General features: G+C 34.8%; 5 protein-coding genes across 8 annotated transcripts; 3 read left to right on the top strand and 2 right to left on the bottom strand.

The window, feature by feature from the left end:
• Positions 1–207: 207 nt before the first annotated feature.
• LOC104749225 (tubulin gamma-1 chain) lies at positions 208–3,472 on the top strand. Of its 4 annotated transcripts, none has more exons than XM_010470815.3 (11): positions 233–593; positions 779–1,091; positions 1,242–1,642; positions 1,826–1,879; positions 1,954–2,058; positions 2,156–2,230; positions 2,323–2,367; positions 2,511–2,639; positions 2,757–2,861; positions 2,938–3,038; positions 3,125–3,472. In XM_010470815.3, the coding sequence occupies exons 1-10, from the start codon at positions 465–467 to the stop codon at positions 3,004–3,006; spliced, it is 1,425 nt and encodes a 474-aa protein (XP_010469117.2). In that variant the 5' UTR covers positions 233–464; the 3' UTR covers positions 3,007–3,038; positions 3,125–3,472. The 4 variants fall into 4 exon arrangements, with proteins under 4 accessions (XP_010469116.2, XP_010469117.2, XP_087349066.1 ...); XM_087492940.1 differs by having other exon boundaries at positions 240–593; positions 3,345–3,472; XM_087492939.1 differs by having other exon boundaries at positions 240–593; positions 3,131–3,472.
• A 1,862-nt stretch (positions 3,473–5,334) lies between these two features.
• On the top strand, positions 5,335–6,084 carry LOC104749214 (arabinogalactan protein 20). The gene is made up of 2 exons (XM_010470805.2): positions 5,335–5,575; positions 5,737–6,084. The coding sequence occupies exons 1-2, from the start codon at positions 5,455–5,457 to the stop codon at positions 5,841–5,843; spliced, it is 228 nt and encodes a 75-aa protein (XP_010469107.1). The 5' UTR covers positions 5,335–5,454; the 3' UTR covers positions 5,844–6,084.
• A 3,657-nt stretch (positions 6,085–9,741) lies between these two features.
• LOC104749213 (ethylene-responsive transcription factor CRF6) lies at positions 9,742–11,368 on the bottom strand. The gene has a single exon (XM_010470804.3). The coding sequence runs from the start codon at positions 11,099–11,101 to the stop codon at positions 10,133–10,135; it is 969 nt and encodes a 322-aa protein (XP_010469106.2). The 5' UTR covers positions 11,102–11,368; the 3' UTR covers positions 9,742–10,132.
• Positions 11,369–15,634: 4,266 nt separating this feature from the next.
• LOC104749211 (exosome complex component RRP41 homolog) lies at positions 15,635–17,900 on the top strand. The gene is made up of 11 exons (XM_010470802.3): positions 15,635–15,883; positions 16,004–16,079; positions 16,175–16,221; positions 16,300–16,360; positions 16,482–16,523; positions 16,625–16,689; positions 16,781–16,859; positions 16,954–16,990; positions 17,088–17,290; positions 17,385–17,474; positions 17,584–17,900. Exons 2-11 carry the CDS (start codon positions 16,026–16,028, stop codon positions 17,629–17,631), a joined length of 726 nt encoding a protein of 241 aa, XP_010469104.1. The 5' UTR covers positions 15,635–15,883; positions 16,004–16,025; the 3' UTR covers positions 17,632–17,900.
• Positions 17,901–17,906: 6 nt separating this feature from the next.
• Positions 17,907–20,440, bottom strand: LOC104749212 (putative glucose-6-phosphate 1-epimerase). Its single transcript, XM_010470803.3, has 8 exons — positions 19,639–20,440; positions 19,445–19,519; positions 19,305–19,361; positions 19,041–19,210; positions 18,819–18,953; positions 18,621–18,723; positions 18,441–18,540; positions 17,907–18,344 (listed from the first exon to the last, which is right to left on the bottom strand). Exons 1-8 carry the CDS (start codon positions 19,750–19,752, stop codon positions 18,136–18,138), a joined length of 963 nt encoding a protein of 320 aa, XP_010469105.1. The 5' UTR covers positions 19,753–20,440; the 3' UTR covers positions 17,907–18,135.
• Positions 20,441–20,824: the final 384 nt, after the last annotated feature.

Below are 20,824 nucleotides of genomic sequence, written 5' to 3'. Positions count from 1 at the left end.
ATTCATGCATATATCAATTTCAAGATCAAAAGAAAAGAAATATTTAGGTGAATGTTATTATTTATTTATTCCCTCCTCACCAGCTATATATTGTTCCTTTCTTGAAAATTGAATGGGCTGAAAAAATACAAAAAATGGACCGATGAAGGCCCAATAAGAGTAATCAGCACAGGTTAGCAGCTAGCTGGGAGAGTCGTTTCTTTAATTAGGCATGGTTTACTTTAGTATTAACACTCCTTAACCTAAGCCGAGTTCAGTCAGAGTCGAGTTAGTACTTAATTATTATCTTCTCCGCTGGGAAAAAGCTTTATGTAAAAATCCATTGATCGACTTTTAAAAAGGTATCCGCGCCAGAGAGAGAGAGATAGAGCCTAATTAAAATCTATTTCATTGCTTCCATCTTCTTCCTCTCGAAACCCTAGTTTTAACCCCCTTCCCTGCAACAACTTTCTTGACTAAGAGAGATGCCGAGGGAGATAATTACGCTTCAGGTTGGACAATGCGGGAACCAGATCGGGATGGAGTTTTGGAAACAGCTTTGCCTTGAGCACGGCATCAGTAAAGATGGTATCCTCGAGGACTTCGCTACTCAGGTCCCTCCCTTCTTCTCCTCAACCAATAGCTTCTCTCTTTTTTTTCTAATTGTTTACTTGATCTTTTAGGTCTTTTACAAGTCTGATTGCTTTTGAAATCGTTTCTAAAATTTCTATTAATCGAGAATTGAATACAATTGTTATCATCATAACTGATAAGTGTAGCTTTGTGGATTTGTGTGTAGGGAGGTGATAGAAAAGATGTGTTTTTTTACCAAGCGGATGACCAACACTATATCCCACGAGCTCTACTCATTGATTTGGAGCCTAGAGTCATCAATGGCATTCAGAATGGTGACTACCGTAACCTTTATAATCATGAGAATGTCTTCGTTGCTGACCATGGTGGTGGTGCTGGTAACAACTGGGCCAGTGGATATCACCAAGGGAAAGGTGTTGAAGAGGAGATCATGGACATGATTGATCGTGAAGCTGATGGAAGTGACAGCCTTGAGGGCTTTGTTCTTTGCCACTCTATTGCTGGCGGCACTGGCTCAGGTTTGGCTATAATCCCTATCTTTATTTAGCTTCCTTCATCCATGGTGGTCTCTATTCTGTTATACATTTGCTAAATGATTAGTGATGTTGCGGAATTTGGAATGTAGCCTTTATGAGTTTAATAACACTCTGATGTTTCTTTACATGAAGGTATGGGCTCTTATTTATTGGAGACTCTGAATGATCGCTATAGCAAGAAGTTGGTTCAGACATACAGTGTATTTCCCAATCAGATGGAAACGAGTGACGTTGTTGTCCAGCCCTACAACTCACTGTTGACCCTGAAGCGGCTTACGTTAAATGCTGATTGTGTTGTTGTCCTTGACAACACTGCATTGGGAAGAATAGCTGTGGAGCGTTTACATTTAACCAATCCTACCTTTGCTCAAACGAATTCTCTAGTCTCAACTGTTATGTCTGCTAGCACTACTACACTGCGCTATCCTGGATACATGAATAATGACTTGGTTGGCTTGCTTGCATCCTTGATCCCAACACCAAGGTGTCATTTCCTCATGACTGGATATACACCATTGACTGTTGAGCGCCAGGTTAGATATCTCAATTAGTGTAATAGCTTAGACCATCAATCATAAAATAAATTTTTATGTGAAGCTATTGTTCTTCTTGAACATGAATTCTACCTGTTATGTTTGGCATTTACAAAGCCAAAGTGTGCCTGCAATGTTTCATTTATTGATTTCCTGCTCTCTTAACTGAATTAATCTTGGCAGGCAAATGTCATTCGTAAAACTACTGTGCTGGATGTTATGAGAAGACTTCTACAGGTTAGCTGTCTGCTTTCTCCTAAATATTTTGGAAACGTGAATCAGATGTTCTTCTAACATTATTGTATTTGCAGACAAAAAATATCATGGTTTCGTCTTATGCTAGAAACAAAGAAGCTAGTCAGGCAAAATACATATCAATATTGAATATCATTCAAGGAGAAGTTGATCCCACTCAGGTACTTTTACCTAACTGTGACTTAATGAGGGAGGATGAATTGGTTTAATCTTTCTTTTTTATGTGATCGGCTGTGTTGTTTCACTATTTGATACTAGGTGCATGAGAGTTTGCAAAGGATACGAGAAAGAAAGCTTGTTAATTTCATTGAGTGGGGACCTGCAAGCATACAGGTTCTGACCGAATTACGTCTGCAGATTTGTTATCGCTTTTGGCTTGACCATGGACTTGCATCTCAACTTTTTAAATATCTTACTTTCAACAGGTTGCGCTTTCCAAGAAGTCCCCATATGTTCAAACTGCCCATAGGGTAATCTTATATCCACTCTATATATATCTGTATCTATCATAATGAGAGTTGGTACTCCTTACAAGTGATGTCATAAGCTGCTGGTTCCTGCTTTAGAAGATACAACAAAGACTCTTTTTTTGGTGGTGTATTTGATATTTCAGGTCAGTGGTCTTATGTTAGCAAGCCACACTAGTATCAGGCACCTATTCAGCAAATGTTTGAGCCAATATGATAAATTGAGGAAGAAGCAAGCTTTTCTTGACAATTACCGAAAGTTTCCCATGTTTGCTGTAAGTTGACAAGCTCAAATATATTGCTTTCGTTTGGCTGATGTTTAGTGCAACTTACACAGCTTTGACAGTTAAATAGTGAAATGATCATGAGAATCTACATGTTGTTATGGGCAGGACAATGATCTTTCAGAGTTTGATGAATCAAGGGACATAATTGAGAGTTTGGTAGATGAGTACAAGGCCTGTGAGTCCCCAGATTACATCAAATGGGGAATGGAGGTATAAGCTCTTCCCATCTATAGTTTCACTTGTGTACAAACTTGAAATGATAACTGTATCTGCTTCTCTCTCCCAGGACCCTGAACAGCTTATGACTGGTGAAGGCAATGCTTCAGGAGTTGTTGATCCTAAGTTGGCGTTCTGAAACTTTTGACTATAAATAAATAGAAAACCAGAGTAAGTCATATGATGATGTGTCACTTTTGACTGAGATTTTTCAGGTCATCATAGGTTTTTACTTTATAATGAATGGGTTTTGGTAGGAGCAGTAGTAAGTGTTTGCACGTAAACCTTGAATAGTGGTATGATGTGGATGAGTTTCAATCTATGAGATGAATGTGTGCTTCTGGGTATTTTCTTGATGGAGGAGAGCACGTAAAGTTGAGCAGGAATCTAGAATCTTGAATTGTATCTTTTGTTTTTTTTATGGGTGTTTTAGTGTTCATTTGATCAACTCATGTTCTTCATGTGTGATGATGCTAGGGTCAAAAGATTCAGATAACAAAAAGCATCTTGTGTTGTGTTGTGTTTGATGAAGGAATGGGTTGAATGGCTTCTGTTTTCTCTGTACATATGCTAATCTAAAACTCATTATTGTGTGTTGTTGATTACTTGACGGGTTTGGTGCAATCATCTTTATGCCATGTGATTGGTCCACCATCTTTTGACCATTATACGACGCCGTTCTTGAAGCAAATCAAACTTGACTAACTTAGAAAAACAAATTCTTGGAATCCAATGCAAATTGAATTATACACTAAATAATTTTAAAAAGTTGTGGACCCACAGAGTGAGTTTAGTTTCGAGAAAGCATGTTACTCTACTAAACTTATTTAGGCAGCTCTAATGATATTGATGAGAACTAAATTAATAAATAATGTTGACAAAACCTCGTTTTAAACGGGCACCTTAACCAATCCGACATCCACTGCGATTGATCTCTGACCTTGTTTGAGGTGCATGGGATTTTTATACAAAATCCGACGATGGACCTAAAACCCTATTGGATTAACAATAATTAATTACTAGCCGTTACATTACATATATTTCACTCAAATAAGTTTTTGCATAATTACATCCTCTTATACATTACTAAAAAGTAAAAAGTAAAAACCAAAAAAAAAATAAAGGAACACAACTTGGCTTACTAATAGTCTGTAAGGGCAATGTCCACCGAAAAATCCCAAATTATTTAAATTTTGTCGATTTTGTATAAAGTAAAAGAACTGAAAAGACGAATCTCATCACATGGTGGCCGATCACTCTTCACTGGTAAATAGTAGTATATAACTACCTAACTATTCCCCGACCGTCAAAAAAAAAAAAACTACCTAACTATTCCCCATTCCAATGTTTTTTCTGGTGGCTACCTATATAAAACATAATATTTTCTTAGTAGTACCATATACAAAATTTAGTGTTTGAATGGTAATTGCGGTCAGGGCGGCCAAAGCCATTTGCGATCTGAACCGTTCCATTTTTAAAGTGGATTACAGATCGCTGCGGACCAACTTTATTTGTATGCAAAAGTGGTCCGTAGTTGGTCCGCTGTGGTTTTATCTCTGTTTTATTTAGACCGCACTACTACAGACTACATTTGCCAAAATGGTAAATAAAAAGTGGTCCAGTCAGCAGACGGATTTGTTCGCCCCAACCGCTGTAACCATTCACACTCTTAGTGAAATATGTGAAGAGTGAAACATAATCTAGACTACTAGCATGAGAACAAACAAAAAAAATGGCTTGGATTGGTTATATAGATTATCTTATTAATTAAAGCGTGTTATAGACGTATAAAAGTATCCACGAAAAAACAAAAAAAAAAGGACTTCAAATGGGAGATGCACATATGGCAAACCTTAAAACGCCGATACTAGTATTCGTATGTCAAAAAGCTAGCATGATTCCTCTTTTCTAAACCAAAATTTCGAAACACATGTTAACTTTTTGAAATAGTAAAAACGAAATCTACATCTGTTTAATAAAAAGCTAAAGAACCAGCACATACTCAAACGCGTAATGATTATGTAAAATTTAGGAAAGCCTTAACCTTGTTGATTACTATCAAAATTTATTTGGAAAGACGTGTTAATGGATAATAAAGCCACATAACTAACTTTGTTTACACTGGTAAACTAGTGATTTGCTTGTCAATTTCGACTTATTAACAATCTACAAAGACATAAAATAATAATAATCGTAAGCGATTAGGATTAGACACCATCGAATCTTCTAATACACGAAATTTCGAAACTTTATCAAAAAGATGATGAAACACGAAGCATCCACGAAGAAAAAAAAAGGTCAATTTGGAAAATTCAAACCAAAGGAAAAAAAGAAAAAGAAAAACGGACACGTGTCGTTAACATGAACAAAATTCTCTAGAGTGGAGAGAACCGGCCACAACCGGTAAACCAGTGGAATAATATTACAGTATTTGTCCTATAAAACCGCGTGATTAGTTCCGTCTCTCTTCTTCTTCGTGTCTCGTTCGTCTCATCTCTCTCTCTCTCTCTAGTTCGCCCGCCGGAGCCTTTCTCGCTACTGGATATTTCATTCATTCATTCAATCAGATTCCTCTCTCTCTCTTTCGATGGCGTCGTCGAAGAACTCCGTTATCGTTGTGGCTTTATTAATCGCTTTCGTTTTCGCCGTCATCTCACCCTTCGCCGGTGCTCAATCCTTAGCTCCTGCTCCTTCTCCCACAAGCGACGGTAAGCTTTTCCGATCTCTCTCTCTCTCTCTCTCTCTCTCCCTCTTTCCAGATCTGAATGTCAAAATTTTATGATTCCTCCTAAATTTTTCACATTTTCCATTCAGAATCTAATCAATTGATAAATCTAATGAGAGTGATGGGGGTATTTTGATTTTTCAGGAACATCGATTGATCAAGGGATAGCGTATTTGCTAATGGTGCTGGCGCTTCTTCTGACTTATCTCATCCATCCTCTTGATGCTTCTTCTTCTTCCTCCTTCTTCTGACTGATCTAATTTGTAATGGAGAGACTGTTTCTGTTTCTGAGCTTCTTCATCTTTTACTGTGTTTTCAGTAAATTAGAGAAATTAGAGATATGTCTTCTTTTTATTTTATTTTTTAGATTTACCCTTAAAGATTTTTTTAAATTAATTTCATGTTCCTTATAAAGTTCGTTTATTGTAGAAGTACCCCTTTTATTTATTTATGTTTATTGTTAATGCTACAAATAACGTTCCAATTACAAAAGTTCTTTTTGCTCTTGTTTTTACCAAAGTTTCATAGGGATTAGTGTAAAACTCGACGATATATATAAGTAACACTTCAGTTTCGTTTGTAATTAATACGTTTCATGGGTCTCTGTTATTTACATAGTTCCATACTTTTTACATCACTCTCTATATTTTTTTTTGTTTATTAATCATATAACGTTCACACTAATTTTGTTATTTTGATAAGTTTACAATACTTCTTTCTTTGAGTATCACAAACTAACGCGCCTCAGATTGCCAAAAGTCTAGAATATGACAACAACTACTCGCCAAGTACAATATGCGCGTGTGATTAGTAAAAAAACACGCCTTTTATAAATCCCACGCGCATCACTGATGCCGCGTTGGTTGTGATATGGGCCTCATATAGGGGGGACAAGCCTTTTTGTTGTTAAAATCAGCCCATTTATAAGCCTCACTGACATTAAGAAGAGCACTGGTCAATAAAATGTGATAGGAACACTTGTGTTTTAAAAGGGTTTGAGACCAAACCTAAAACACCCCAAAACAAACGTTTAGTTGTGTTTTCTTATGTCGGATACCAGATGAAGGTTCTAATTATAGTTATTGTAGATACCTCTGCTGACTTTTTAAGCCAAGATTTTCTTAATATCTAGTTAATTTGGTGGTGTATTTTCTAACATTTTAGCTATTGAGATAAATGATTTCCACTTCAAAAAAGAGTGAAGAAGACCAACCTAGCACCATTGTTCATTCTTTATAGCTAGTCTTTAATATTGACCCGATTTCAAACATTTGAATCTAGAGAGAGATGTTTTATTGCATATTCCCTCTGTCTCACAAAAATTGATGTTTTGACACTTTCACACATATTAAGAAAAATTTTAGTTTTTATTTGTAAATTAATTTATAATTACTTTTTGGTAGAGAGAGAAAATATAAACTAATAACAATTCAAAATTTTAAATATTTTCAATGATTACTTTTCGAAATTTACAAAATATCAATCTTTGTGAGACAAAAAAATATCCCAAAACATCAATTATTTGTGAGAGATAGAGGAAGTATTATTTTACCTAAAAAGAATGAAAGAACTAAAAACAAGATTGGAATAAACTGTATGAACCTTTGTAAAGGCGTCTTGAGAGGGTTGAAATATCTTACTGGGACCCGAAGCAGATTAGATTTTGTGGCCAGTGGCCAACTTGCTTCACCCTCTCCAATCTCTTGTGGCCCAATATTTGTATTTGACCAATTCGTGTGCACTATATATATGGGCTTAGTAGAAGACCCACTTTTACCTTTTATATTATTACCTCGTTTAATATTTGTTACAAACTTCTAAAGAGTTTTGATTAGGACTTTTAAGTTCTGAATCTGATCTAACCAAACTAGTTCGACGTAAACGGTCCTAATTAGATTAAGTTTAGAATTTTAACGATCTCTCTCGGGCAAAAATGCAAAATATATCCCCAATATATATTATCCACCCAGTTTGAATTGAAACATAAATTTGGCTGAAATTTGAAATTTTATTTTCTTGAATCATGTTCCTTTTATCAAATGGTCGGTTCAAGCTGCAGGCATTAAATGCTCGGATGTTTAATGCTCGTATCATAGGGTTAAATTTAAGTGGTTTAAAAGATGATTTCGGTCTGAGTTGTAGAGTGTTATCTATCTCATCGTGGTTAAAAAATACAATGGTTTCTCGATCAGGTAGCGTTGGATCCGCTAGTGTTTTAGGGCGATACTAGATCGAACCATTGTATTTGGTCAAATTCTATGGAGGGGAATATTATGTATCTTGAATTTGGATGTATTCCTTTGGTTAATAAAGAGTTGAAGTTGAGCCAAAAATAAAAATAAAATGCTCGGATGTTTTACATGTGTGTTGCAAGTGGTTTTGAGTATGTGAATCTCTAGGTTTTGTCTTTGTGCATCTTCTTTGGGATTCCACGGCACGCAAGTCTACTGGGGTAAATCATATTCATCGACTCTAACCACATATAAATGAATTTGCCAAAAATAGGTTCATACATTCGATACTAAATTCACTATGGATACTATCATAATACCAACTACAGTACATTTTTTTATTTTATTGATGTGCTTTATAAATATCTCATCTTCCTCTTTTTGTTGCGGTCAGTACTTTTTACTTAGAGTAACTCTTTAACATCATCATTTCTATCATAAGAAAATACACGTCTCTGTTATTTTCTCTTCACACCATATGTATAAATAAAGGTATGAGTAAAAAACATGAATGTGACCATGAAGCTTCTGAATGAAAGTGAATTCCCACTCAAGAAGCTAAACTATGGGGTCCAATTTCCAAATGCTGCAAAAGATTGAAAATATCGAATTGGTCAAATATTGACCTTGAAAATTAAAGACCAAACTATTTGTGTTACTCTTTTAGCTTTTTTTGTTGTTGATTTATTATATAGCGTGAGGAGATATTTTATTTCAAATAATATTTTGCTAATTAGTGGGGGGCAAAAGTGTGTTAACTATAGAAACGAAAATAGAGTGAAAAAGACAAGGAATAAGAGATAATGTCGTGAGGAGTTTTATATTTATTTGGAATACTCACGTGTCTAGATAATCCACTTCTTTAAATCATGCCATTTAGTTTTTGCTTTTTGAAGGGGCCAAATCATGTCACTTCCGCTCTCATGTATACAAATAACCGGCAGTGTTAAGATGAGTAATGACCGGTTTTAGTGTATGTAGTAAAGGGGGTGTCAAGAACCTTACAGAAACAAAACTTGGATCTCAATTTCGTTTTGAAGTAGTATGTACTCTCAGTTGGCCTTATACATCCACTACATACACTTGTAATGGTTCTTATATATTGAAGTAAAGATTGATAAAAACGGCCATGAACCATAGATATATAGACAAATGTCCCAACAACTGGATGGACCATGGTACAAAACAGAAAACAGCCATTTAATTAGAAGACAACACACTTCGTCCTTAAAAATTGATGTATACCAAACTCTATTGTCTTTCTGTACGTCCAAAATTGATGTATGCAAAATGTGTTTATTGTATCTTCTTATTGAATATGAAAAAAGGGTAGAAGTAGTAGTACTTGGTTATCTTTTATGTTGAATTCGAAAACGTCAAGGATGTTTTTTTTTAATGAGTGGAGACATAATTGGTAGGGTTAATATAGGATTCAATGGTTTGGTTCTTCACATGAATGGGGTTTGTTACTTAAGTGGAAGAAAGCAACAGCAGACACGAGAACATGTCTCTCGGTGATACCTTGAATCTTCACTTCACACCACACCCACTCAAATCGATCTATGAGGATAAAATCAGATGACATCAGGTAACCGTTGACCATATAAAATACGTAATTTTAGTTTAGTCTTTTGTTTGAATTTTTTTTTTTTTGGTAGAGTTTAATCTTTTGTTTGATTAAGACAAGGGTTCCATTACTTACATGTTAAATTGCTTTTTCTCATCATTAGTAAATTAATACAAATCACAAAATATGATTATATGATGTCATACAATAGTTAGATTATGACAATTTTTTGGCATTTACAATACTTTTTTTGGCAATTATAATTGAATTTTATGTATTGAAATAATAATTTTTAAAAATGCATCAAAGACTTGTCATTTGTGGTCACATATAATCAAAGTAGAAGAGAAATTCATACGAATAAATTTACATTTAAAACAAAAAAAATATTAATAAGAGACATAGAAACACATTTATATACTGTTTCCTACCATTGAGACAAATCTCAGGGAGAGGAAACCAAATGCTAACGAAGCTGTTGTTATCTTCATAAACACGAGTCGACTAAACATTTTACTCTGAAGTATCTTAACTAAAGATATTTACCCACAAATTAATTAAAAACCAAACTTCCTCTTTTGTCTTTTTTGGCGCTTCAGTTGATCTGAACTGTCCATGTCATTCAGACAAAAAGGTATCCGACGGTCTAGATGCATCCACGTCATGATCACCCCAAACAAAAAAAAATCTCCCAAGAAGTTGAGAAAACATATCGTCTTCCCAAAGTTTGGATTCTTTAGGTTTAATCTCGAGAGTGATGATGGTCGAAGAAATTATCAACATCCCATGACGAAGACTCGAAATCTTCTTCGATCAATCTGAAGGAGAAATCTTCAGATTCTTCGTTTCCTTCTTTTTTCCAATACTCTGTGTTTAGCGGTAACAACGGTGATTGGATTTTGAGTTCTTCATCATCGAGAAACAAAAGGTCAGGGGCAGTTTCGGAATCCCATAAATAGTCGTCGGCGAGAGATAGATCCGGTAACGGAAACGGATCCGGGAACCACGGTTCTGATTTCACCAAAGCAGTCGGAGATAGCTCGATCGGTTCAATCTCAATCTCATGCTCTGTTCTGTACTCTGTTTCCTCGTTGGCGTTGAATCTGAGAACAGAGGTCGGAGAATGGAGGGTCTGGCGAGAGTCTTTCCCTGAATCGCAAACGTAAACCGTATCGAGATCGATGAGAGGCGTCGGCGGTTTCGGCGGCGGCGGAGACGGAGGAGGGGTTAGGAAATTAGTCAGTGCGTTATGTCCTCTCATTTGAATCGCGGCACGATCGTAAGCCACAGCAGCTTCCTCCGCCGTGACAAAAGTACCTAACCAAACCCTAGTACGGCTCGACGGATCTCTGATCTCCGCCGCGAATTTCCCCCACTTCCTCTGTCTAACGCCTCTGTACTTTTTAGGCTTCACCGACGACGATGACACGTCATCAACCACGGCTTTCTCCGCCTTGAGCTTAGCTTTCCTCGCCGTCGTCACGGCGAAGGCGGCGGAGGAGGAGGATGATTCGCCTTTGCAGAACCTAATCTCCTCGACGTATCTCTTCACCGTGACGTTGTCTTCGTCTTCGCCAGATGATGAGTCGGTAGCGAAAGGGTCAGTAACAGCGATACGAACCAGCCGTGGAGAGTCCTCACTCTGCTTAGCTACTACGGTTGTGACCGTACGATGCTCTGAGAACTTGACTCTTCTCGTTCGTCTCTCCATCTAGAGAGAGAGAGAGAGAGAGAGAGTTAAAAAAGAGAGTTTTTTTTTTTTACACAGTATTGAGAATTGAGAGAGAGATAAGTATAAAAGAAACGAGAGAGAGAAGAGTCAAAAAGGCTAACGAAGTATCGCCGTTTTTTTTTTTTTTTTTTTGGTCAAGTATCGCCGTTTCTGAGGAACGTTCTTGTTTTAAATACTACCACAGTCATTTTAGCTTTTTATGGAGATTTCTTGATTTAAATTTGCGATTATATTAACTGCTTATATTTACTACTGTGTCTTTTTAGTTTGACTAGTATAATAACTGTTACAGAGAGAAATTGATGCGTGTTCTAACCGGTTTAACACTATTCTCATATCAAATGATTTTGATTCAATCAAACCGCATTTCAGAATTGTCATTATAGCTGCTTAAATGATTCGGTTTATAAACCGGTTGGTTGAACCGGAGTTTAGAATTGGGAGTTTGTAAAAAGAAAAGGAAGAGGAGGGATTAATGAGGCGGTTTCGTGGATCCAAAACGGCTTTCCGCATCGCAGATTGAGACGTTAGATTAGTGACACGTGGTAGTTACCGTACCGAAAGCAGAGCCAATTGTCCTATTCTATAGCTTGGTCTCCAAGCAACTTTTTTTTTATCTAACCCCACGCGCTCTCTCTAGTGTTCGTATGTCTCACGCGTTACTCTGTGGGCCCTTCTCATGCAAGATTGGTCACGAGTATGTGTCACTTCGCATTGACCCAATTTTTTGGACAATTATTTTTATTACCAGGTTTTAAATTTGGTAATGAATCTAGTGGTGATGTGTTTTGAATGAGTGATAATTATATCTCGTCTTTATTATTTTAAAAGTCGATGTATAGGGAAATTATGATCTTTTGCTTGGACCCCGAGTCTCTTATCAGAAACTTTTATTACAAAAAAAGAAAAACTAGAAGAAAAAAAGGTAACTAAATACTTAGATTTTTCTATAATAAATGGTTGCGCTTTTTGACTATGATTGGTCCCAAAAAACAATACTAATTGTTTTTTTTTACTAAGTATAGTTTTAATTAAATTCGATAAGATTCTACGATACATGTAATTTTAAGGCGTTGTGTATACTTTTACATGAGATTAATTTACTCTTGTTAAAAGTTAAACCGTATAAAAATACAGTATATGTATATAATAACGCGCGGATGATTATATGCATTGTATTGTATGTAACATTATTAAATCTTTTCACATTTTTACAAAAAAAAGCATTATTAAATCGCATGACATTCGTTAGGAGTTAGGACCATAGTCGTCCTAGGTACTAGTTACTAGGTTAGAGAGTGGTCTCTCTTACATTGTCTACAAGACTACAACTTGTTATTTTCTTCTTCTATTATCTGTCTAATATTTGATACAATCAAAACATACATATTCATAAGAGACCCCAAACAAACAAAAAAGAAAACCTTAGTAAATGATTCCATCATCTCTACCGTCACGAACCCGTCATGTTAATATAGATTACTTTGCATTTCATTTGTCGGCATTGCACACGTAAGTCCCCGACACGTTGATACTACTATCAATATTTTTGTATTAGGAATTTATCAAGATACTTAATACACAAACAAAATAAAAACAGAGTCAACCGGTAACCATTAGAAGAACGAAAAGAAAAAAAAAGAATAAAAAGAACAATACAAAACATAATAAACAGTTTTCGAGGAATGATAAAAAAATTTGCAGAGAAAAAAAATATTAAATAGTAACCAAACAATAAAAATGCATTTTAAAATATATTAAATATTAAATAAATCAAAATTCAATAATATACTAATACTACTTTCAATGTATATATAATAAATTTTACATTTGATTTTAAAATAAAATTTTAGATATGTCATATTAAATATTAATAATTAATATTAACCTACAGTAAAATTTTAAGAGTAATTTAAAATATTTTTAGTTTTCATTCACAATATAAACATGAGTCTCTTAAATTTATCTTACTATTCATATAATTTTCAAATAGAACCTTTAGATTAGTTTAACATGAAATTTATATCAAAAATATTTTTTCTATCAATACATTATGAAAATATGAAAATTCTTATACTGCAAAATTGAAATATTATTAATAAACATTTTTTATTTATTTTAAAATAAAAAACGAATTTTAATATTTGTTTTTTTTTTGTTCCATTTGTTCCTCATCAATTTTGGGGAGGAACAATTTTGTTCTATTGTTTTTTACTTTTTGAAAAATGTAGAGGAATGTGTAGGAAAAAATATTACTATCAAATGGTAAAATTTTTGTGGAATAAAGAGGAATATCACATTCCTCCTTATTTTTTTCTTAAATTGTGGTTACCATTTGAAACCAAAAACAAACAACAACAAGAAAAGCCTAAACCTAATTATATATATATATATATATATATTTTTGAAATACTACATGGAAAAGGAGTAAAAGACTAAACCTTTTTAAAATTAAGAAATAACTCGATATAATGAGTGAGTCACTGTCCAACAAATGCAAAAAAAAAAATTAACATATTATTTAGATTTAATTATAAATATAAATATTGTCCGGAATGGCTTTCTAGATGATTAATAAAATCATATATTAAAATCATATGGGAAATAATTCAATAGTACCAATATAAGTGATACCAAAATTATTTAGATTCAATGAGTGATGCCATACTTAATTAATTAGCATCAATTAATTTAAATTGATACTAATTTATCTTAATTTTCATCACTTCAAAGGAAAAAAATACAAAACAAATGTATATCATCAATTGTCCAAATGATAAAAAATTTACTAGAAAATGATGCTAGCAAATTTACAAATAATATTTATTTATAAAAAAAATCTAACGAATATTAGCATCAATTGTTTACAAGTGAGCAATTTTAACATCAATTACAAACAAATGCTACAACTATGTAGCATCGATTGTTAGAATCTTAACAAAAACTAACATCATTTGTTATAATTGATGCAAATATATAAATAAGTGATGTGGTACACCTTTTTTTATTTGTAGTGATCATTTAAAATGCTACAGACGGAGTATATTATATAATTGAAACTACTAATCATCACTTTAATAACATACAATACAACCAAACAATTTTTGTGCAAACCGTTGTTATTTGATCTTGTTGTTTTTTTGGACAAAATTATTTGATGATTATCTACCATATGACTATTGCCAATGATTTTGTTATTGTTGAATGAACTTCCAAGCTTAAATGGAGATTTTGGTTTCAAGCTTAAATGATTTTGTGTGACTAATTATTGAATCTGTTTGTTGTTTGTTGAAGGAGCTTAGTAGCTTAAATGCAAATTTTGCATTCAAGACTTTGAACAGCTATGAGGATGTCATTGGTCTCTCTCGGAAGTATCTCAACAAGGAGGCAGAGTCTGAGCGGGGAAGCTGAAGCTAGCTAAGCATGATGACGAGCTTGCTTACCTGTTGATCTATTCTGACTATAGAGCTTGAGTGTTGAAAGTGAAGAAGATGATTTTGTGCCCTCCATTCCAATTCTGTTAGAGTTGTTGTTTGCTAGGTAGACATTGCATTTTGTTAGTCTCAGTAACGAGACCGTTTCTGTTTCTTTGCTATTTGTAAGACTATCTACTATATTTTGCAGTCATGTTTGATCTCAAACACCTAAGACTTTCAAAACTCCATTCCAACTAAGTTATGTTTGACACCTAAAACTTAGTGTCAATATTGATATGTACTTTTGCCTGACTAGCTTCTTTGTTTCTAGCATAACACGAAACCATGATGTGTTTTGTCTGTTAAGAGATAGGAAATTGATAAAATGGAACATTGCACACTTCGGCTTTAAAGCTGCCAGACATAACAATGTAAAATTCATGTTGAAGAACAACGGTGGATAACACTCATTGAGATATCTAACCTCACACTCATTGAGATATACATTGTCATGAGGAGGAGGTGACACATTGACATTGGTATTGGGATACCAAGTCATTTATTCATGTATCCTGGATAACGCAATGTTGTTGTGCTAGCAGACATGACACAAGAGAATTAGTTAGTTTGAGCAAAGGTGGGATTGGTGAGATGCAGATGCTCCACAACTAGTCTTCCCAATGCATTGTTAGTCAGGATTTAACTGTATGTCTGAACCTAACTTCTTGCTATAGCGATCATTCAAAAGTCTCCAATAATAAAAAAAAAAAGGAGCCCATACACACCTTTCATTTTGAAAATTTAAAAGAAGAGTCATTCTCAACACAAGAACTCAAGAAGCAGTGAATAAAACATGAGATTTGTTAAGCCTACATGCCAAATCCCGCAACATCATCACACTTATCATCAGTTAGCAAATTTCTCCCATTTTGATTCTGAAGCAAATTTCTAGAACCAAACACTCCTAAGGTAAATTGATACAGGCAAATCGGTAACAATCCAGAAACATGTGGGTGACTTACGTGCCATCGAGGTGTTCTTTAAAAGTTGATGGATGGACCATGGTACAAAACAGAAAACAGACATAAGCCTATCCGGAAACGGAAGTGTGACATATTAATTAGATGTTTGATTGAAATTAAAAGAGAAAAAACTTTGAGACCTATCTTGAGACAAGTAACATGAATTTTTAGAAACAGTGAAAGACGAGCTTTTACGGTTATACCCTTAAAATCTCACTTAATTCACAAAAAGAAACCAACAGCCCTAAATCACTCTTTTTTAGTTCTATCGTCGACGCCGTCCATCACCGTCCGTCATATCGCCGCCGCAAATACAGGCAGAGGTATATATGTCTTGCCTCTTGTTCCTCACTTGTTTCTGTTCCTCTGGGAATCAGAAAGCATCAAACTTGTTCTGTTTCTGTCTTGCTCTGCTCTCATAGTTAAATAACCTCTCTGTCTAGGGCTCTGTAAATTTTCGCAACTATGGAGTACGTAAACCCAGAAGGTCTTCGATTAGATGGTCGCCGATTCAATGAGGTATGTTTCCCATCTCTCTATTCCTTGTCTTTTCTATGCTGATGATGATGCCTTCACAAGTCAATTCGTGACGCTGTCTTGTAATGAAATCTCAGATGAGGCAAATCGTAGCTGAAGTTGGAGTAGTTTCTAAGGCTGACGGGTATACTTAATTCTTCCATCTCAGTTCTAAATTTTGGCACTTGTATATGAACACAAAAATTTCAACTTTTGTTTATAGTTCTGCTGTTTTCGAGATGGGCAATACCAAAGTAATTGCAGCTGTCTATGGTCCAAGAGAGGTACTTGATTTTGACCTATAAAGATTGGTGCTTTAGTTGTATATAATCCAGTGAATTAAGCGAATTAGTTTATATCTGTCTGTTTTAATTGGTATGTATCTCTATCTCTGTGCTTCCTCAGATTCAAAACAAGAGCCTGCAAAAAAAGAACGATCATGCATTGGTATGTATATGCTTTTGTGATCTTGTTTCGTATTGTTCTTTGGCGAAAAAGCTTATGTCAAATTTGTAATGCTTATGGCTAAAAATGTTATGTTTTGGTAGGTGATGTGTGAGTATAGTATGGCTCAGTTTAGTACTGGTGATCGTAGAAGACAAAAATTCGACAGGTTTATATCGTTTAGCTATAAAAAAAAGACTTTTGCTTCTTCTTACGGGAATCATATTAAATTGTTGTGTATTAATTGTGATGATGATCAGGCGATCAACAGAGCTATCTCTTGTTATCCGTCAGACAATGGAAGCGTGCATATTAACCGAATTGTTGCCTCATTCTCAGGTTTCCTTGATGAACTTGTAATCAAAGTTTGTATTTTTCTCTGTTTTCGTTTGCTTTTTTGCTTCTTGATGGATTGATTGTTTCCTTTGTGCAGATTGACATATTCCTTCAGGTTCTACAAGCTGATGGAGGTAAGAGTAACTAACTTACTCTCTCTCTCTTCTGCAAAAAAGTATTTAAGCTCTTTTGATCTCTGATTTGCCATTAGTGTTGATGTTCTGTTTGCAGGAACAAGATCAGCTTGTATCAATGCCGCGACTCTAGCTCTAGCAGATGCTGGAATTCCAATGCGTGATCTCGCTGTGTCTTGTAGTGCTGGATACTTAAACAGTACTCCTCTTCTTGATCTTAACTATGTCGAAGATAGCGCTGGAGGAGCTGATGTAACCGTTGGTATTTTACCTAAACTGGACAAAGTGACACTCCTTCAGGTTCTTTCTTCTTCTTCCTTCCATATCACATCTGTCTCTACTACATTCCCAGTGATATGATTCTAGATGTTTATTTCTTGAGTTATAAATGTAGATGGATGCGAAGTTACCGATGGCAACATTTGAAACGGTGTTTGCATTGGCTTCTGAAGGTTGCAAGGCAATTGCAGAGAGAATACGCGAGGTAACAATTGAGTTCTGAATCTTTCTACTGTCTAGGGTGTTCTTTCTCAACTACCATTTAAGATTTGTTCCTTGTTCTCTAAATGTTCAATTCTTCTTTTGTTTTGAAGGTACTTCAAGAAAACACCAAACAGCTAGAGTATCGCCGAGCTGCATGAACTTTATAGAGTTAGAGAAAAAAACATGACGCTTGCGAGATTTTTGTCAATTAGATTTTGCTGCTGATTTTGGAAGTTGGTTATCAAAAACCGGGAATTATCCTAAACTCAAAGCTTGTAGTGCAAAGTTCTGCTCTTTTTGGTTAAAATGGTTTTATCCTTGTAGTTGATCTATTCGGCAAACCAACTTTGATCTATATAAGATTATAATGTTATAACAGATTCAGTAGTAATCTAAGTTACTACAACTTTTTTTTTTTTTGGTAAAATCAACCTTGTCTGAAATTCATACATTAGCCGATGAAAGAGGCTTTTTTTTTTATGTTCTGTCACCTACATCACGAGACCGGTTTGAGGAATCACCAGCTCATAAGCTTCTACTAAGAAAACGAGAATCAACAAAAAAAGGGAAATAGAAAAAAACGGTGTTTCTGCTTTTCCAAAGTTGCAGTACAAAAAAAGCTGCAGAAACTTTGCAATGGAACAAGCATATTTTCTTTAGGATCAGAATCCTTTGCTCTGTAGTTCGAGTTGATCGAAGCAGAAACTAGATTTAACCGCGGTCAACATAAGCCGGCCAGTCCATTCTTCTCCTGGCTTCAAAGTGATCGGTCTCTCAACTGCTGCACCATTCACACAGAGCATGCTTTTGTACTCATCATCCCCAAAATCCGCCATTGTTTTAGATTTCTTCTCCCATGGATTCCATACAACTGCACCATCCATCAAAGTTAATGATGATTCATATCATATACAACAATACAACGAACAAACAAGTAATCGAAAACGAATTGTAGTTTCATTCTCACCAGTATCTGGAAGTCCTTCTTTTCCAATAACATACGTTCTTTTTCGTTCATGATCAAGAACTGCAACTACCTTTGGTGATCTAAGGTAAGTCCGGTCCATCTGAATTCAAAAGAAACATCGATCTAAGGTACTAACTGCGCGAAAATATGGATGCTTTCAAAATCTATTTAAGGTTTTACCTCAGATTCAAAGGTTATTGCATCGCCTTGTTCAGTCAAAAGCTCTCTTTTGCTGAGGTTGTCTAAGTAGTCGAGTGTCTCCAACCCTTCAACTCTCACTTCACTGTAGAAAAGAAAAGTAAACATTGTATTTGATTTCACCAGACACACTGAAGAATCTTTATGCTGACTTACTGAACAGTAATAATAATATTATACCTGATGTCTGAGACAGAGAGGTAAGTGTGATACGCAAATGAGAAGCTAAAGGGCTTGCCATTGATGTTTCGAATCCGAGAAACTAACGTTAAGTCGCCATCAACAGCAAGCGAAACCCGAAGACGGAACTCGAAACTGCAGAAACAAATGTGTCATTGTTGAAAGTAGAAAAGCAGTAAAAACAAGACAAGAGTGATGACATATATATATTATATATACTACCTATGAGGCCATTGCTTCAAGTCCTCTTCAGAAGGTTTCAAAAGAAGATCAACAAAAGATTTGACAGTGGATGGTTCGTTGTTGGAGTGAAGAGGAGGTGGATTCTCATCGATAACCCAGATTTTGTTCCTGGCAAAACCATGTTGATCCAACAATCCACAATCCCCAAACTTCACCAAAAAACACACACACACACAAACTCCAATTACAGAAAGATCAAAATATTTCAGTGAGAACAAAAAAAAAAAATCTAATTTTTTTTACCTGAGGATAACAAATCTGAATCCCTCCTCGCATTGATTTTGGGGGTTTGAATATAGCCTAACAAAGAAAGATAAAAATCAGATTTTTTTTTACTCTCTCTGTGGTCTTTCTTGAAAACAAAAAGGTTATGTATTTTGTACCTTGTTGCTAGTGAAAAGAAGCTCTTCGCCTAGTTCATTCCGCCATGAAATCACTTGCCCTCCATGTAAACTAATCTGGAGAAAACCAAAAAAAAAGAATTGATTTTTAACAAGAACTCGAATATGGTATAATACTTGAGAGACAACCAAAAAAAGAATGGTAGAAGAAGAGAAAAAAAGAAAGCAAAGGGGACCTTGGCAGAAGCACCATGTGGGTTTCTGAGAAGGACTTGGTCAATGCCATTCCAATCTTTGATAATCTCAGTAGCTTCTTTTTGATCCCACACTACTGTTGCGTAATGACCCATTTCTTCTCTCTCTCTCTTTGTCTCTCTCACACTCAAATCTTACTTCTTTCTCCTTCTTCTTCTTTGAATTTTTGAAAAATCTCAACAACTTACCGACAAGCCAAAAACAAAAAAAAAAAACGACAAAAGGGCTTTTGCTTTCTCACAAAAATCTCATGACCACGACGTGATTAAGTAGATCTGGAAATCTAAGCTCATTTAGTACTACTACTACTACTCTCCTCTCCACTCAAAGAAAAAGAAAAAAACATTTTTAAAAAGAAGAAGAAGAAGAAGAAGAACACATGGCGATAAAAAGAGCAACACAGCTATCTTCTTCTTTCATCTTTTAGTGTTTTAATTTATTATTATATCAAATATAAACCCCCTCAGATAACTCTCGTTTTTTTTGGAACTTATTCGATTAATCTTTTTTTATATGGGAAATAATACAATATTACAATATAAATAAAAATAAAAATTCAGATTGGTTTTTTTATATGAAAAAAATACATACAAAGAATAGATTATGGAAACAGTTTGATGAACTTTGGAGTAATAGATTTAAAAGGTTGGAAACAGAGGAGGAGGCTTCGTGCATTGGCTTCTCATATAGACATTGCGGAAACAGAACTGAACTTTCTCCGGAGATACAATTTAATTTATTATTTGTATCATAGTATTTTTTTAATGGGATACCTATTTCTTCTCCCACATTCATTAATTTTATTATTATATTTTCAAAAATAAGTACCATTAAATTTATTTACTCATTCATTTCATTTATTAATGTATCCAACCTGTCATTAATTAAACAAATAGTACTACTAAGAGATACAACAACATTAATTTGGGGTTAGAGGAGAAGAATAACACCTTAATTAGTGGTGCACGCAGAATTATTTTTTTTTATAATGGTCTACCGTATATATATATATATATATACATATGCTTAGTTTTTGCCCCAAAATACAACTTAATTAGTACTTTCTTGTCTCATGAATGATTTGTCTAATAAAAAAGAAAGGGGAAAGCATTTGTGAACTGTAGATAATAACTATAAACTTTGACAACGTACCCACGTGTACGGTAC

This window comes from Camelina sativa, chromosome 16 (assembly GCF_030686135.1).
Source record: "Camelina sativa cultivar CO46 ecotype springtype chromosome 16, ASM3068613v1".
In the NCBI taxonomy this organism is placed as follows: Eukaryota; Viridiplantae; Streptophyta; class Magnoliopsida; order Brassicales; family Brassicaceae; genus Camelina; species Camelina sativa.
Note: the sequence above shows the minus strand (reverse complement) of the source record. Positions and strands in the feature narration are given on the sequence as shown.